Source organism: Dromaius novaehollandiae, chromosome 14, assembly GCF_036370855.1.
Source record: "Dromaius novaehollandiae isolate bDroNov1 chromosome 14, bDroNov1.hap1, whole genome shotgun sequence".
NCBI lineage: Eukaryota > Metazoa > Chordata > Aves > Casuariiformes > Dromaiidae > Dromaius > Dromaius novaehollandiae.
The window spans coordinates 17,486,748-17,505,364 of record NC_088111.1 but is presented as its reverse complement, the minus strand read 5'-3'; the positions used below and the strand labels follow the sequence as shown (position 1 = coordinate 17,505,364).

Sequence of the window (18,617 nt, the reverse complement as noted above, 5' to 3'; positions counted from 1 at the left end):
CCCCTCTCCCTCTGCAAGCAACCGTGCTCACAACATGCATCCTGGAAGATTTCTCTTTCTGTTCCTCTAGTTGATATTCCACTATAAGGCCAAGGGCTCTACCACCATCCGATTTCCACTTCAGCTCCTGGGGGCCTGTGCGATCGGGGAGGAGCCGAACAGCAAGCAGCAGCATATCAATGGGACCATTAGTACGTGTCGCACCTCTTCACGCTCTGGCCACACACTGCTGTGGGTCACTGTGTCTCAAAGTTGGCAGATGGTGTGGATTTGCTTCAGTGACCCCAAAGAGTCCCCAAAACAGGTGTTCTGACCCTGGGAAGAGCTCATTTGTCTCAATCAGATGAAACTGTAAACAGGGAAAGGGGATTTTGATTATTCAGCAGAAATAGGTGGGTGGGTGTTGCCTCTGTTGCACTTGCCTGTTACCTTCTGTATGAACAGGGAGGCAAGGCTGGGATAAATCACTGCGGTATTCATACACTTTCCATGAAAATACACCCTCCCAAGTGCTTCAGTACAAATCCTTAAGCCACAGCTCATTTGGGGAGGGTTCCCTCAGCTGCCTAACCCCCAACAGATCATTAAAATCATCTAAACAATGGCTTCCTCCACTCCCAATAGATCATTAAAAGTGGGATCCATTTTCCTAACGGCTGTGATAAAGGCCCCTGTCTCAATGCAGGCGGTTCCCAAGCTCCCTTCATAGTCAAGGGAGACAAACAGCAGCTTTGGAGGGTGAGTCCTGGCTGTTAGGCAGGAATTTAACAGATCTGCTGACTTGCACTCTGGAGAGGCATTTTCCTGTGACTGCGAAGGAAGGACTATAACTTCAGCTGAGACAACCTGCAACTAAACATCTAACTGCAGTGAGGGGAACCTTTCACCAGTAACTTGTTCCAAGCGTAAGTTGCACCCAGGATCGTAGTCTCCCTGTGCTTGTTCCAGGCACGTCCATCCTGGCACATGACAGAAGGCGGCAAAGAAGCTTAAGGATGTCCCCTTGCTCCACTAACAATGTTAATTTGGGACAGGATGAGGTTTAATTGCTTCACAGGCATTGACTAGGTGTTGCACTCATGCCTGTGGAATGAAAGCCAGGGAAAAGCCAGGCAGGGAAGAGTATGGGAGCAGGCAAATCAACAGAGCAGAGAGTAATAAAAGAGCAATCTCTGGCATGAGGAAGGTGTGTGGTCCCTCCACTGACTCCATCACATTCTTCCTGTCTCACCTGCTTAGCCTCCATCCATGGAGTTTTAACCTTCAAATTCATCTTCTTCTATGGAGCTAGTGCCTGCCTGAGCCTGATCCAAGACCTGCGCTCATCAGGTGAGTTTCCAGATGACCGAACTGTTTCCTCCTGCTCTGTGTCATGTCAGACAGAAGTTAGCTATATAACTAACTTTAAACTGTGCCTGACCCCATAACTAGTGGCTACAGAGCTAGTTATAGAGTACACTAGTAGGAAGCCTATATCCAGTTCTAAAGAGCTTACAGGAAATGTGGCAAATACCTTTACTCCCATTATATCCCTTTACTCCATATATCCCAGGCAATCCTGGGGAATCTGGGTGATGCCGATAAGGCACCCTAACGCACAGTGGGGCACGCTGCGTTGGGCCCGAGAAGGCAGAGCAGTCAGCGGGTGGAGGGAAGGTACAGCATAGAAGCGCAGATACGCACAGGGTGATCTGCCAGGCCCCCTGCCACCAGTGTGAGGGCTTAGCGTAGGTTTGGCTCTGCTGGTCCAGCAGCATGCTGGGCCCAAAGACAGAGCCTCTGTGTTAGCTCTCTAAGGAAGGCAGCTCTCTCAGCATCAATTAGACAGGGCAGCTATATCAGAGTGGGATAATCCTGCCCGCTCCCAGTCTGTGCGTGACACGGCTGGACCAGGCCCAGAGAAAGAGAAAACACCCAAGAGCTAACGAGGCACAAGCCAACCTCAGCACCCACCTCCCCACAGCGCTGTGACTCAGCCAGACTCCTGTGCACGGCACGCACACCTGCAATTCCTCCTGCCTTCTCTGTGCTTGGTGCTTCCCCTATTTTACAGATAGGCTAAGGGCTGGGGAAGAGGTTGCTCTGAAGTTTTGCAGATCTTATAATAGAGAACTCTCCCCACACCTTTATTCGCTTCCCAAGCCCTGCTCGCAGAATTGTTCTGAGTGATACTCACTTTTGGGACAGGTTCTCCCACCTCTTTTTGTCCCCACATGCTCCAGCACTCCTGCTGACATTTGCAGGGTTTCCCTATTCCACCCTGGAACCCAACTTTAGAAATTTTTGAGAAATTTCCCATCTGTATCTCTGGTGGTGACCTGTGTCGCTTTGAGAGTGAGTCATGTCTCAGAAAAGTCATTATCTGTCCTGGTCAAACCAGGCAAGCCAGGGCAGCAGAGGTGACACGTTTCATGTGGGATGGGTAGGACACCAGCAAGGTAATTAACATTCCCAGGAGCAACTGGAACATCAGTCACATTTCCCAGCTCTCTGAACAGACGTGTTTAGTGCTCTGTAATTATACCAATGGATGTACAAGACAGATCTGACACTCAGAAATGGCAATTAGAAACTTTGCTAACAGCTGTTGAAACCTTTTGTTAAGCCTTCAATAATAGATCCCTATCTCAAGTAATGCAGGACTTTTCAAGTGAAAAATGATTTAGCATAATACATAGGGGCTAGGATTAACAGAAATATGGGCAGACAGTGAGTACCAGTGAGGCAGAATAGAAATAAGGAAGATAAGATGTAAATTACTGGGGAAAGGCCATTTTAACATGAAAGCATTTCTTAGCTCAAGGATTCGTGGTAGCGGCAGCCAGACTAGACATTCAGCAGCTGTATTGGCTGTTTGGCCTGTATGCCTGGCGGAAACGTGCGCTCTTAACGTACGAGCCCCCCCCTCCTGCCAGCAGCATTTCCCCAGTCACTTCCCTAGCTTCTCTTGTCTTTTGTGTTGTAGTTTCAGGCAGGCTTATATGTGAATCCCAGCTCACTTCTCAGCCTGAAATTATCTGGGGAGGGGAAGGTGAAATTCTGCAGTGAGCTGGGGCCAGCAGAAAAGCCTCAGGCTTTCCTGGGCCCAGCCCCTCTCCACCCTGCTCCTGCCGTGGAGTGTGTCCCATTCCCTGCCTTCATCCCCGCTGGAGCCATGCCCCCCTCTCCAGGAGGCAGCTTAGTTCCTGAAGAGCCCTTTGAGGTCCCCAAGAGAACAGCACAGGCTCTAGAACACCAAGGTCATTTGTACTAGCATGCTCTTTTTTTTTCCCCCCGTTTGCTAAAACAGACACACTGCGAGAGGCTGTGAACCTGCAGCAATATCCGACCGCCTCCATCTTCAGCTATGCCCACCCGCCTGCACCCCATGCTCAGCGTATGCTCCCAATCCTTGGTGCTTTTCTGAGGTGAAACCCAGATGCCCAAAATGTTGATGCCCAACTCCTTTTGAAGAGGTTGGCAGAGGAGACGAGTCAAAGCCTTCCTTCGGAGCTTGGAGGAGTCAAGCTAAGGCTTCCCGCTGCCCCCAAAGGGCATTCCCACAGCGAGGAGTGGTTTGAAGGGGGGTGGCTGGGCTTTCCACACCTGGAGCAGTGAGAAGAGTCTCCCCTGGCAGGTCCGTTCAGTATGCTGCCATGCTGGCCACCGCCTTATCCCGGCCCACCAGAGGAACCTCCACCCTACTCTGAAGTGGACGCAGCCAGCCCAGGGGGTAAGTCGGCAGAAAGGCCCTGGAGTCCTGCCTGTCCTGTTGCTTTTCACTCTGATGGGGATTACTTATTTCCAGCAAGACCCATGAGTCCAAGGCTAATGGCTAAACGTGTCAGGGTCCCATTGTCCTGGAGCTCCAGGACTCATTTGCACCTGTTTCTAACTTGCCCTCAGTTCCTACGGTTCATTGCAAGGGGCGTCCAGGCAATGAAACTTTGCAAGAGTTTATAACTCAGTGCATGGCTCATCGTTTGGAAGGCCTGACTGACTCTCTCTGCCCTCCAAGGCTTCCACAGAAGGGTCAATCCAATCAGCTGGAATCATCACAAATCCTGGCTGTCTTTGGACAGAAACTAAGGAGGTTCATAGCCCAGATAGCCCATAATCACATAACACGAAGTGTGTGAACACACTAATGCATTTTCACATTTTTAGCTTAGTGTAACCAGCACCAGCACAAGTTTCCCTGACAACAGGAGATGTTATTCTCCAGACATAGAAAATATTTGGCAAGATTTTCTAAAAATACTTTCTAATTCAACTTTAAAAACACCATCCATGTCACATTCCCCCTTCCCCCAGGACTTAGTACAGATTAGCGCTGTGCCAGTTCATAACTGAAGACATACAGAAATGTGATAGGAGTAGCTAGCTCTGAGTCATTCCTTAAGTGTTGACTTCTTTGTGGCAATTCTTTGGAGAGAGGATGGGGAATAGTGTTAGAAGACTAAGAAGTTGTGATTAGCTGATCTGTGGGTTGGAGCACTTAATTATTCATCTCTCATTGGTGATGAATTACATTTTCTCAATGATTTGTGTGACAGAGCAGAGCCCTAGGGAGGGGACCTGAACAGACAAATGTTCCTGTAGGGATCCTACTTTTATTTTGGGCCCAGTTTCCAGAGAATCACAGCTTTTTGCCCTGGAAACCCATCCCTTCTTGGCTTCCGCAGAAAGGCCCCTCTTGGGAGGGGAAATACCTTCCCACAGCCAGCAAGTCCCTAGCGTGGCTCTGAGGCTGGGAGAAGGACGACTCAGGCCCCGCAGGGTGCCACGTTCAAATACCAGCAGAGGTTTCACCACAGGTCAGGCAACACAGAGAGCCGACCCTGCCTCGGCCACCTCTAGTCTGTGAAAGCAGAGAGCTGCAGATGCTTCACGCACTGGACTCAAGGTGTCTCGGTCAGTAGGAGCCTGCAAGCAGGCAGAGCACAGGCTGTAAATGCTCCGTCTATCCAGGGTGGCAGGGAGCATGGATTCCCTCGCCCTGGGGAGAGATGAAGCTCATTCTGGAGGCCAGACCCGTGCTGAACTTACCCCAAAGCAAGCCCAGTGGCCAGTTGGGCTGGGTGGCACAGGCAGGTCTGGGATCTGGCCCTTCGCGCTGGCACCTCGCACATCTTCTCCAGGCGGGCACCCTTTCCCACTCCTCTGCGTCACGGTGGGAAGCGGCTGTGGAAGATGCAAGCAGTGACTCCTGTCTCTCTCGTTCATCAGAGAACCCAGCGCACAGTTGCTGCTGCAGCATCCTGAAGGGAGGACAGGAGGACAGACCGAACTGAGGACTCGGCGTGGAAATGTACAGGCACCGACTCACCCCCTGCTTTTCCCTCCCCAGCAGGACTCAGCCAGCAGGACATTGATCTCGCTGGGAGCCCAGCTGCCCCCTCTCACACTCCCCAGCACGTGGACAGCATTTAGGCAGCCTCCCTGGGAGACGCCGTCTTGTTCCTCCACTTACCTGGAGCTGTGGTCGCACACCAGTTGTTACTGCACTGCAGTAACTCCCCAGTGCAGAGAGCTCTGTTGTTTCCCGGGAATAGTGTGAACCGAGAGTTCAGAGCTCTGGTTTGTGATTCCCAGCTTTTGGGACCGGCAGATCCCTTCACATCCCTGTTCTCAGCGTGAGGATGTGTGTTGTTCCCCTCCCATACTGGGTCCACAGCCTCTCAATTAATAGCAGTTCTGTGGTGATTTCTATGGACTTAATGTAATTTCTCCCCTCTCTAGAGAAGGTTCATTTCAGCGGAAGATTTTCTGGTTTTCTAGTTACACTGATTTACTGTGCACAGGCATGTAAGAGGGTAGTTTCAGGAAGGCACCAATTTGGGCTGGCTGGGAAGTTCTGGCAGTGGGTCAGCACAGTGAGCACCGCTCTTCTGGTGCCAGTCAGGCTTCTCCCGAAAGGAAGCCTTTGAGCTGGCCAGTCCCAGCTCCAGGAGGATTGTTTGATAGCCATATCCCCCAGCCAAGAACGATCCAGCCTCAGACTCTGCACTTCGGATTTTGCAGCCCGCCTTGTCTCAGGCGGTGTTGGCGTTGGTGTTGGGTCACAAATCAAAATACAGGCTTCAACTAAGCTGACCCCTTGGGCTGTATTGGCTCCTCCGTTTCACCGTTGTAAAACAGGCTAATGAATCCCTTGAGAGCCTCAGCAGAGAAGCGCCCCGGTGGGAAGCGCGTCCTGTGTTCGGCCGCGGGCTGTGCGCAGCGGCGCAGGCGTCCCCGCGCAGATAGCACCCACGGCAGCCACGCGGCAGGAGCCTGCGGGCTGACGCTCCATGCCCCTGGATGAAGCGCGGCAGCTGATGCGTTTTGTGAATGACTTTCACTGTCCTTTCTCTCTCCAGGTCACTGGAAGCTGGAGCCATTAGTATTTGTGGAGTATTAAATCTAGACTGGTTACAGACCTGTGATGGATTGGGTGTCTTTCTTCTCTCCCTGGCTGTTTTCCTGCAGTCGTCTCCACTGTGTGATGAAAGGAAAGCCCGTACACAAAATCCTTGCCTGGCTTCTGGGGTGATCCCGGGTGCAGAGGGGGCTGGGACCAACTGAAAGCTGCTTGTTGGTGTTCTGTACTTAGGAGCGGTACAAGACACGTCCCCTGGGAGTACTGCCCCAAATGGGAGCCATGGCAGTCCTTGTGCACCGCATCAGCTCTGCAGAAAAAGCGCTGGGGGTCCTGGCGGACTTGCTGAAGAGGAGCCAGCAGTGCGCCCTTGCAGCAAAGAAGGCCAACAGCGTCCTGAGCTGTATTATCCTGAGCATAGCCAGCCAGGCGAGCGAAGTGATCCTTCCCCTCTGCTCTGCACTTGTAAGACCAAACCTGACACTGTCCAGTTTGAGCTCCCCAGGACAAGATAGACAGTGACAGACTGGAGCAAGTCCAGCAGAGGCCCCCAGGGTGGTCAGGGACCTGGAAAACGTGATGTATGGGCAGAGGCTGGGAGAGCTGGGTTTGTTCAGCCTGGAGAAGAGAAGGCTTGGGGAATCTTACTGCTCTCTGCGGCTACCTCATGGGAGGCTGCAGAGAAAACAGAGCCAGACTCTTCTTGAAGGTGCGCAGTGGGAGGACAAGAGGCTGCAGGGACAAGTTGGAGCATGGGAAATTCCCATTAGATATAAGCAAAAGAAAGTTACTGCAAGGGTGGTCAGGCACCAGGAAAGGGATAGAGAAACTCCATCCCCAGAGATATTGAAACTGTGCCTGGACATGGCCCTGAGACACCCGCTGTAGGTGGCCGGGCTTTGAGGAGGGATGGACCAGAGACCTCAGGGAGGTCCTGCCAGCCTCCGTAACAGTGACAGTCATTTGCTGGGAGAGCCAAGTGTTGGGACCTCACCAGCATTTACTTGTCTACGGCTGAGGCGGTTCAGAGCGGGAGCGATGGGTGTGCAAGGGGAGGGAGTTTCGTGGGGGTTGCAGCAGAAGCCACCCGCTAGGCAGAGCACAGGCCGGGGCGCGCTGCCGCGCTCCCCGCACACTGGCAGAAACGCCTTCAAACACGCCAAGGGGAGTTTCCCATCGGGGGAATCTGCTCGAACAGAGCCCCCAGTGCCAGTCCTTTCCCCACCGGCCTCCCCAGCTCAGCCAGTCTGAGCAGCTGGAGATGGAGCAGAGAGTGAGGGATGAGCCCAAATTCAGGGGGTTGCGCGACGGCCAGTCTTCAGCATTGTAAGTCACTTCTAAACCTGGCAGCTGACAACCAGTGTTTTTAGAGAAAGGCCACAGAAAGCAACAGCAGGAGATTGAGGTGTAGCATCAAGCAGCCTCTCAAAACAGACGTAGTCCTTCGGGTGCGATTCCTTGCACAGATTGGACAATGACAAATTGCTCCCTAAAACCATTTCAAGAGGTAGCACAAGCCAGAGGCCAGAAATCCTGTGTTCCCAAATTAGGCATAAGCTATATAGTTCAGCTGTTCCTTACACTGCGCTCTCATCCTGTCTTATGGGACAGCACGGATGGCACAGGGAAATGATTCATAATCGTTATTGACTTAGCAGCCCCCACCTTGCCCCAGCAGCCCTCAGCTGGGACGCCGTGGATGGTGGCCTTGCTGGAAGTGGGGCTCCTTCTTCTCCCAGGTGACTGTCTGCCATTAGTCACTCTGCATTATGGATAAATCTCGGCCAACTTGGAGCCAGCAGACTGGAGCCGCTTCCCTCCTTGCTTGTGTGGCCTCGGGTCCCCCGGGGAATCTGCTCCCCCAAGGCGCTGGAGGTGCCCGGGCAACGCTGGTGCTTGGGGAAGAAACAGCTTTGAGCAACCATGGGCACAGGTTGGCTGCTGGGTAGAGCTAATGATTCATAACAGTTTAAATAGGTTTAGAAGCTTTTTTATGATTTTGCTGCTCTTCCTAATACCATTACAGCCTTCTCCATGGCAACCGGTTGAGACAGCACAGACTTTGTTCCTGTCCTGGAAGATTAGCTGTGAGAGCTGAAATCACGACCTGGGGTCGGGTGGGGAGCCGCGACGGGGGGAGGTCTGCGCTCGCGGCAGCGAGGAAGACATCGGCCGCAGGCCCCAAAAGCAAAACCACCCTGGCGGCTGTACCAGCCCCCGTCTCCCCGTTAAAGCGGGGCTCCTGCGTCCCGCCGGGCTCCCTCCGCCGCCCTGGAGCGGTGAACCAAGGGCCTCCTCCGCGCCAGTCCCCGCTCCAAGCAGGGGCTTGTTTTACAGCCGCGGCTGCCGCAAGCCCTGTGCCTCGGCGGCAGGGCTGCGTCAGGCCGGGGAAAGCGGCTCGGCGCTGACCCAGCCGGGGATTTCGCAAGGGCCGGGGCAGCGCTTGGCCAGGGGGAGGGATGCAAGCGCTTGCCCCGGACGGCCGGGAGCCCCGGGGGCAGCCCGAGGCAGGCGCTTCCCCCAGGGCGGTTTTCCCCAGGTCTGAGCTGACTGCGTTTATACCCAGCTCTGCGGACACTCGCGTCTCCCTTTTCGCAGAGCCGGCTCTGGAGTTTAGCAAGAGGCCAACCTTCATTGCAGTGGCTCTGGAAGGAGATGGCTTAGTTATCGTGCTTGTTTTCCCTTTGCAGCTTGTTTGAGATTTTTCACAAAAAAAAGGCCTTTTGTGTGCAGGGATAAACCTGCTCTGTAGATGTAGGTAGTTTTCTTTTAAAATTCAATTAGAAGTTTTGTGGGTTTTGGCTGGCAGGTCCTTGCTGGTTCAGCTCTTTTTAGCTTCCAAATTGATTACACCTTGTGTCAATATGTGCTTAGCGCCTATTAGTGGATACATTTGTCTCCATCTCTCATTTCTCCCTTCTGATCTATAATTTCCCAGAATAGAAGATTAAAATAGAGGGGGAGGAGACCACCAATTCAATCCAAAAAGAAACTGAAAAAAACATTTCTCACTTAGCTGAACTGCAGAAGTTTGATGGCTCTGAGCAAAGAAATGCTGGATTCTGCTCCTCTCTCCCTGACGCTTGTTCCCATGGGCACGTTCCCCTTGGACACTGGTGCATTTGAGAGACTTCGGCTCCCCCACGCAGGGTGAGAGCAGCAGGGCGTTGAACCCCCTGTGCCCGCGGGAGCCGAGCAAGGGCCGCAAACACCCTCAGGTGTGACTGCAGACCTGAACTTCCCTGCTGGGTCATGAAGATCTCTGCTCAAATGCAACCCAGCCCACCAGCTCCAAGCCAGATATCCACTCTTAGGAGACAAGAAGCAAATTATATTATGTTAAATGTGCCAGGCCCCAGCCCAGAGGGCCAGGGTCTCTCTGCCCTGTTACTGACACCCCAGAGCAGCACGCGCGTGACTCCTGCTCTCTGGGTTGAGGTGTCCTGGCCTGCAAGGAGGCGCCTGCCACGTTGGCTGGTACCGGGAGCAGCATCGGCTCCCCAGCCTGAGCCCCGCGGGTGACCCTTTTGGCTTTGGTGAGCCTACGCTCTCCCCCCTTGCATCGTACCCGGGCTTTGCTCATTTTCTTTTTCTCCAGTTGACCTTCAACAACAGCCATAAGTCCCAGCACAGGAGCCATCCGGCCCCCAGCCGCCTTCGCAAGCAGGGCCGGCGGCGCTGGCACCGAGGGGCACAGCGGGAAGCTGCGGGAGAAGGCACAGAGGCAGCAGCAGGAGCACGGTGCTACACAGCTTTCACAGCCCTCCGGCTGCCGCCGCTGATTGCCACCACAGGCCCCCACGCCAGACGGAGCCTCGGGGCAGCGGCAACCTGGGACCGAGCCGGCAGAGACGGGCAGCAATGTGGACGGCCAGACGGGTGCTCTCAGCAGCAGCCTCGCTCAGTCGCGGTGCCTGCGAGGGCAGCCAGCTGCCCTTCACCACCTCGAGTCGGCAGGCAGGACCGCCAGCACCCATGTCGAGGCCCATCGCCCTGCCAGCCCAGGCAGGCAGCATCGCAGTCCTGCTCCTTGGCCCCGCTTCACCTCCAGCCTTGTTCTCTGCCATAATGACTGATCCTGTGGACACAAGGCAAATCTGGGCTGAAGCAGTGCTTTGGCATCAGCGGAGGATCCTGTCTCCCAGGGGAGGCAAGCCTGAACCATGAAAGTAAATGGTGTCCAACACCAGCCCTGCTTCTGGTGCATCTGCAAGGAAAGACGTGATTGCTGTAGTCAGAGAGCGGTTAGCAGCAGTATTTTCATGGCCTGATCAGGCAGCTATTACAAGGGCAGCAAACTACCACCTCCAACACAACCTCTGGCCAACTAGGCTCTTCTATCTGAGACAGAAGTGACCTTTTTTTTTTCGTGGAAACTGGTAAAAGTTTCTTCAGAAGCTGGGTTGGACAAGGGCTGGTGGGGAAATGACCTGGAATACAGAATGAGTTCATGAGCCTCCCTGAGTGGTTTTGAAGAGCTGCCAAATGACTCTGGCAGGAGGATCTTCCAGCTCCAAGTCAGCTCCTGAGGATCATCCATCACCCCGACCTTACCCAGCTCCTTGCCCAGGGCCAAACCCTGCCATGGCATCTGAGGAGCAGAGAGCCCCAGAGACCTTCACGGCCATGGTCAGTAGTGAGGGATGTCACTGGTGAGCACACAGCATGTAGGCTTCTAGGTCTGAAAGAGGAGGAGCCCTTCCGAAAATGCACACCCAACCAAGCCCATCATCTCCAAGCACAGCTCTCCTTCTGCAGAGCCTGGCCACTAAACCTAGCAAAGAGTTTGGCAAAAAACATGGGGATCCAGCTTCTCCCTAGGAGCCGAGCTCCACACAAAGCTCGCGCTTTGGTGTCCTTCCTCTCCAGCCTGCAAACCAGAAAAGATGCTCAGGAGGAGGTCTACTATGGCGACCCTCAGCATTAAAAGACTGGGGCCGTATCTGTGTTTGATGCATTACGTGGCAATTCCTCAGCCTTGACACAGCGTAGGGCTGTAGCCCGGCGCCCCGTTGGGCGGGCCACCAGCGCGGCCATGCCACACCACGGTCAGCCCCGGCACCGCGGCTCACAGCGGGGACTCCTTTAGCCTGGAGCAAGTCCCCCAATTTCAGGGCATTCTAGCAGAGTAAGCGTAATTTTGCAGAAAACACTCAATTGTCTTTATTTGGAAGCCAAGCAGTAGTTTCGTACTCCTCCTCTGAATAGTCTTGCTTGCCCAGAGCTGCTGTGCACCATCACCTTGTACTGCCAGAAACACGTCTGGGAAATCCATGGCTGACTTTATTCCTGTCTGGATTTATACATGAGTTACTCCCTTCTTTCCTTTATTTCTGAGGCTTTCAGTGTCGCACAGAGAAGAGTTTTTCCCCATTTTTCAACTCATCTCCTCCTTTTATCATCGTAAAAACTCAGATGTTTCACCTCCATCTCCCTGTAAAGGTAACCCTGACCCACTTTAGATCCCTGTGCAATCCGGACGCTGCAGGCCCTGTAGTGTGTTTTTGGGCACAGACGTAGAATGGGGATCCGGCCTCTTGCGCTTACTCCAGCAGCATCACCAGCAGAGAGGTCTCACCACGTAACACTGCGGAGCAGCTTGCTCTTTTGATAAAGTTGTACCTAGCAGAGCTGAGGGGGTCTTTGGGGAACCACAAAGCGAATCCCTCCTCTTCCGGCTGGGAAGCCCCAGCAGCCTCCCAGCTCCTCGCCTCTGGCCGACTCTGTCTGGCTCCACCTGCCATTCCCAGCCTGAGTCCAGCTCCGCCACGTCCCACGCGCAGCCCCTCGCCAGGACAGCCCGGACCCCGTGGCCCTGCAGCACTTCACCTTCAACCACTGGCTCAGCCCAAATCCAGAAAGTCCCAGGGCTTCAGACACGTGGCCGAGCGGTGGGGATTGAACCTTGTCCCCTGCACCCAGGGGATGCCTCGAGCAGCCCCAGGTCTGCGTACACCCCAGCTGCCCCGCTGCCCAGGCGCTGCCCGCATTTCGAGGCAGCGGCCTTTGCCAGGAACTCGTCCTGACGGCAGAAACCCCAGGGGAAGAGCGGGTGCCACCACTCGGGTGCCCTTCAGGAGGCCAGCGGCATGGCAAGGGGGCAGCCCGGCGACATTTCCCTCTCCGGCTCGCTGGCGATCCGAACCCCATCTCCACTGCCAGTCTCCAGCAGTGCCACCTTCCCTCCAGGATGAGGTCTCAGCACGTAGCCAGTTCTCCTAGGCTAGCAAAGCTCGTGCAGATATCTCATTTCATCCCACCCATGAGCAAAAATAAATGCTGTTATAGGCGGGAGAGAGAAGGAATCATTCTGTCTCCAGTTTGTGCTTTCATTCTATTTTCCCCAGCCGAGCGGCCGTGCCCGGAGCACCCCGCTCCCAAAGCAACCCCCGGAGCAGAGCGGTACCGGCTCAGCCTAGCAGGGCGGCACGGCCCTTGCCGTGCCGAGCCCAGCAGCGGCGGGGTTAACCCGGCCCCGCGCAGGCGGCTGGACAGGCGTCAAGGTGGTTGCTCCATCCCCGCCCGGGGAGTGGGGGGGCCGGGGAGAGCCGGCGCGGCGGGGACACGGAGCGCTGCCGTCCCACCCGGCGGCCACCATGAGCACACGCAAAGGTAAGGCAGGGAGACCTCCCGCTGCTCCCGCGGTGCCGCACGGGTCCCCTCGGCACGGACCCCGCGTGGCAGGACGGGCAGGGCAAAAGCGCGGGGGGGAGAAGGTAAAGCTCTCCTGGGACTTTGCAGTCAAGTCGCTGTTAACCTTTTTCCCCTTTTTTCTGCCTTCATTGCTGAAAAAACATTTCAGGAGCCTCTGTGCCTTCTCAGGCACTTTACTTTCAGGCCCCATAACGTGGTGCACGAGCCTCTGCCGAAACCAGCTCAGGGCTGCGGGAAGGGGCCGGAGCCTTTGCACCGAGCACCTGGCCAGCAAGGCGGGGCGGCCCCTCGGGTTTTCTTCACTCCGGGAAAGATCAAGTTAATTCGGGGAGAAAGGAGGGAAGGGGAAAGGTTCATCTGCTGCTGGCAGAAAGAAAGCAGCTGCTGCTAAGATGTACCCGGGCAAATTTCCCAGCTGCTGCAGGGGACCCTCACGGCAGGGGAGCCGGGACGTGACGGTGCTGGGGTTACCCAGGGTCCATGCACCAAAGAGTAAATAAAGAGGGGTCTGAGCTGCGGCAGGAGCCCCGGGCAATCCTGCTAATGCATGGTCATGGACTTTCCAAAGGGCAGGCCGAGTCTCAAAAATGCGTGTTATTGCTTAGTGCATGGATATTGGATGGGAGTATCCAAACCCCATGGGATCCGGAGCTGCCTCAGCAGCGGTGCTCCAGAAACACCGGCCGGGGCCCCCATGGAAGAGCCACTTGCAAGGCAGCCGCTCCCGTCCTGGCCCAGCCGCCCCAGCCCCTCGCAGCAGGAATCTCTGCCCCATGCGCCTTGGTGGAAAAAAGCGACGTGCGTCACGCCATGGTGGCAGGACGGGGACGGCAGGCGCTCCGGTCGCCGCGCTAGCGGGTCATTTGCCCGGGAGGTGGTTGAGTCACGGCCCTGGACTACTCAGAGCTAATCCGCGGCAACAATAATTCTTCGCGCTCGGCCGTGGTGATGATTTCAGGGGTGCCTGCCGTAACTCGGCACAAACGGCTTGGGAGACGGGGCTGGGGCAGCTCGCCCTCCTGCAGGCGCAGCAAACAGCGGGGCGAGCAGAGCCCCGGCACCAGCACCGCTCGCTGCTGGCCTCCGCGGGCCGCGCGCGAAGGGATGCTCCCGAGCCGCCGATCGCTCTGACAGCGGCTCGTGCCCCGCTGAGGGAGCCCGCACCCGGCGCTGGAGCATGCCACAGCAAGCGCCCCGGTCCCTGCCTTAGCCCAAAACCGCTGTCGTGAAAATAACGTGCAGCAGCAGCCGCAGCTGCTCCCGCGGCTCTGCTCGGAGTGACCGCGGAGCTCTCTTGGGCTCAGTAGGTAAACGGAGAGAAATCGCACCGCAGGGACAGAGAAGTCAGGGTTGAACTACAGGGGAGAGAAAGCTTTTTGTAACTCCAAGTGTTCCCCAGTCACTGCATAAGCTGCCCTCCCTGCTTTGCCCAGAGTCGCCCTGCCGCCGCTTTCCAAAGCGCGGCTGAGCCCTGCTGCAGGAATCACTTCCTACGAGAGGGAAGGCAGGTACCGTGCCCTGAGCTGTGCAGCTACGCCGGCACCGAGCACATGCCCACTCGCATGGCACCAGCCTCCTCCTCGCTGCTTTTCACTTGTCCCGATCACCCCAAGCCCCAGCGCCCCAGCCAACTGCGAGACAGACAGGAGGGGCCAAACAGGGAAGCCGCAGGACAGAGAAGAGGGTGCGAAGCCAGAGCGTAAGTCCCGGGGCAGAGCAGTGGGGTCTGGAGACCACGCCAAGAACGTCCCGGTCATGGCAGGAGACAAGGCAGCTCCACTGCCCGCTGGCACCACGGCCAAATTGCACCTCATCTTGCATCGGCTCTGCTGCCCCGCAGGGCAGACCCACCTGTGCCTGCCAGCACCTCCAGCCACCTTCCCTAGGGACCAGGAAGGTGCCGTTGGATCCCTTCTCGTCTGCCCAGGCAGACACAGTCTGCCAGGAGCAGAGATCACTCCAGCCAGACTGCACTCATGCTTGTTCAGCAGGTGACTTTGCTAGGACACAAGAAGGCCAGGAGGACTCTCCTTGCTCAGTATCATCTCCTCCTTGCATCATCTTGCAAGTAGGAAACACTGTCCTTGCTATCGCCTCCTTGTGCCACGCTTGGTCAGCTAATGCTTTCTATTCCCTTGCTCTCCGCAGCAGCCATCGCTCTCCTGCTCCCCTTGGCCCTGCTGCTGGCAGCTGCGTCACAGCCGCTGGAAGGAGAAGCCCTGAAGGAGCAGCCGGACGCAGAGCCCCTGCGATGCCCCAGTTTGTGCGCCTGCAGCTTTGATGACTACAGTGAGGAGCTCAATGTCTTCTGCAGTGCACGCAACCTCACGCACCTTCCAGAGGACATCCCCACCAACGCCAAAGCCCTCTGGCTAGACGGCAACAATTTCACCTTGCTGCCAGCCGCAGCATTCAGGAACCTCTCCAGCCTTGACTTCCTCGACCTGCAAAGCAGTCAGCTGGCCGGCGTGGAGCAGCACGCCTTCCACGGGCTGAGGAGCCTCTACCACCTCCACCTGGAACGCAACCGGCTGAAGTACTTGGCGCCCCACACTTTCCTTCACACCCAAAACCTTGTGTCCCTGAGCCTCAACAACAACTTCTTCACCAAGGTGGAGGAAGGGCTGTTTGCTGGCCTCTCCAACCTGTGGTATCTGAATCTGGGCTGGAATTCACTTGTGGTCTTGCCTGACAAGGTTTTCCACGATTTACCCAACCTGAGGGAGCTGATCCTGGCTGGAAACAAGCTCCCCTACCTGCAGCACCAGCTCTTCTGCAGCCTTACTGAGCTGAAGGAGCTGGATCTGAGCGGGAACTCTCTCAAGGGAATCAAGATCAACATCTTTGTCAAGCTGCAGAAGCTACAGAAGCTGTACTTGAACCACAACCAGATCAATGCCATTGCACCTCGCGCGTTCGTGGGCATGAAGTCCCTCCGGTGGCTGGATCTCTCCCACAACCGTCTTGTCTCACTCTTTGAGGACACTTTTTTGGGTCTCCTAAGCCTGCATGTCTTACGCTTATCCACCAATTCTATCACCAGCCTGAGACCCAGGACTTTCAAAGACCTCCAGTTCCTGGAGGAGCTGCAGCTGGGACACAACAGGATCAGAAACCTGGCAGAAAGGACTTTTGACGGGCTTCGCCAGCTGGAGGTCCTCACCCTGAACAACAACCAGATACAAGATATCAGGGTTGGGGCCTTCCTGGGGCTGTACAACATTGCAGTGATGCACTTGTCTGCTAATTGCATCAAGGCTCTTCCCGACTACGTCTTTAAGGGTGTCACCAAGTTGCACAGCCTTCACTTGGAGCACAGCTGTCTCAGCAGGATCAGAGCAAACACATTCTCCAGCCTCTCCAGCCTGCGGAGGCTCTTCTTACAGCACAACACCATCTCTGTGATCGAAGACCAAAGCTTCGGTGATCTGCATGAGCTCCTGGAGCTGGATCTGAAGCACAACAAGCTGAGCCACCTCTCACCCAAGCTCTTTGTGGGACTAAGCAACCTAGAGTATCTTTTTCTCTCCTCCAACCAGCTCCTGGACATCTCACAGGACACCTTCAGCCCACTCCAGGGCCTCTTCTGGCTCGATCTCTCAAATAACCAGCTGGAGACACTGGACAACACCGTCATCTCCCCACTGTCAAACCTGCGGTATCTCAGCCTGAGGAACAACTCCCTGGAAACCTTCTCAGTTGGTTTTCTGTGCTCTTCATTCGCGCTGGAGCAGCTGTGGCTGGAGGGAAACAACTGGCACTGTAACTGCTCCCTGAAGGGCCTGCGGGACTTCTCCTTGCAGCACCCCGTGGTGGTCCCACGGTTCGTTCAGTCCGTCGTGGAGGGGGACGATTCCCACGTCCCTGTGTACACTTACAACAACCTCACCTGCCTCCACCCCCCAAATGTGACAGGCCTGGATCTCCGCGACACCAGTGAGGACAACTTTGCTCACTGCTGACAACACAGCTCCGCTTTCTGGAGGACTTGCTGCTTTCCGTCGTGAGCAATGGCGCACACCTAACCACAAGCTAGCAGTGTGCCCTGAACTGTCACCTTCCCTTTCTCGGTCCCTGGGACAGCAGTTACCTGGCACCTCGCTCCCCGGCCCGGCCCCACGCTGGGCTAACCAGGGCAGCAGCGCAAGCAACTGCACAAGGTTAGCCTGGCTTCTCTGCTGTCTTTAGCTGTCTTTCTCCATTCTGGACTGATAAAGGGAGCTGTATATGTGTAATTTTAAACAGAACCAGCGCAGGGGTTGGCATAAGTAACCGGGGGACACCACTTCTTGGGGCGATGTGGGTATGTCTGTTTGCTGGGGAAGGCAGGGATGGGCAGGGGGAGACAGGCACCAGCTGCCCAAATGGGCTCTGCTGCCTCCAAACCAAAATATCCGAGTTATTTAAACACCAGCCCTCAGGTTAGCGCACTCGCTCCCCAGCCTGCCTGCCCACCCCAGTCAGGAAGCCCAAGCATCCCTGAGCTTCTGGCAGCTGCTCGGGGGTGAGGGAAAGGCATTTACCCACCGAGCAGAGCCCTCGCCACAGCGAGGGGCACCTCTGAGGCCTGGCAGGACCATCCTGACTGGCAGAGAGGAAACTTGGCTCCAGCTCTCCTTTATTAGAATTACAATGAAATGAAGCATCTTCCTGCCATGAACCAACCCAGCAGATGCCAGGTGCTGTGCAGCTTCCTCCAGGCTGGCAGGCCACACCGAGCCTTTCCCAACACCCTCGCGCTACGGTGGGGAAGGGCTGCAGGCTCCCCACAAACCACCCAGCCACGGCGCTGCTTTTGTATGGCGCTAGCAAACAGCAGCCTGATCCAGAAGTAGGACCCCAGGGGCACAAAGTCAGGAATAGAGCTAAGAGCGTGACACCCCACCACACACCCATCCATGAATCCATGGGTAAGAGAAGACCAGGGTAAGGGCTCAGGTTCACCTCTACCCAGGGATGCTTTTTGGCAGGTTTAAAGGGAAGCTTAGAGAAAACAAAAATCCTAAAAAGCCACACGCTCTCCTGTAGGTTTAGGAAAGGGGGCAGATGACTTGCTTTAATCATTCTTTGCAATAGCAGATGTAGGCAGGCTACAGAAAGCCATGCACGTCACTTACCTGATAAATCGTAGCAGACAAATAAACCTTTGGAGCTATCGCAACCCATCTTGTAAGTATGTTTTTTTGAAAGCACGTGCCACACCCAGCTGGGATGTCTTATCAGAGCCCCTTCGTGCCTCTGCACAGCACGGCCACGTCAAAGAGCGTGAGCGCTGTCAGCTACCCGGCGTCACAGCGTGCGCAGGGCAGAGCTGCCGCACCCAGCTGCTCGCCGGCTTGCTCCCTGCTGCAGCGCAGATAACGTCTGCAGAGCTGAAGGGACCTGGGCATCTCGCTCCGACAGCACAGCTCGGGCTCATCAGACCTTTGCGACACCCTGCAGATCCCTATGCCATTCAAGAGAAGGGCTGGACCTTCTCCCCCAAAGCACAGGAGGAATTTGCAGCAAGTTTTCTGTAAGATGATCAGCTGCAAAGGAAAGACTCAGATTGGCCTTGGAGACAGGAGGGTCCACTGTCATTCAGATCACTGGCACAGCAGCCAGTAAGGGCCAGCAACCACTG

The 18,617-nt window shown here is 55.6% G+C and overlaps 1 protein-coding gene and 1 long non-coding RNA gene across 2 annotated transcripts; both read left to right on the top strand.

Annotated features, from left to right (window-relative positions):
* The first annotated feature begins 1,240 nt into the window (after window positions 1-1,240).
* LOC135329892 (uncharacterized) lies at window positions 1,241-6,400 on the top strand. Its single transcript, XR_010391525.1, has 3 exons — window positions 1,241-1,329; window positions 3,290-3,712; window positions 5,209-6,400. It is a non-coding gene; the product is annotated as an uncharacterized LOC135329892 (long non-coding RNA).
* Window positions 6,401-12,851: 6,451 nt separating this feature from the next.
* On the top strand, window positions 12,852-17,899 carry IGFALS (insulin like growth factor binding protein acid labile subunit). Its single transcript, XM_064520467.1, has 2 exons — window positions 12,852-12,952; window positions 15,143-17,899. Exons 1-2 carry the CDS (start codon window positions 12,937-12,939, stop codon window positions 16,954-16,956), a joined length of 1,830 nt encoding a protein of 609 aa, XP_064376537.1. The 5' UTR covers window positions 12,852-12,936; the 3' UTR covers window positions 16,957-17,899.
* The last annotated feature ends 718 nt before the right edge of the window (window positions 17,900-18,617 follow it).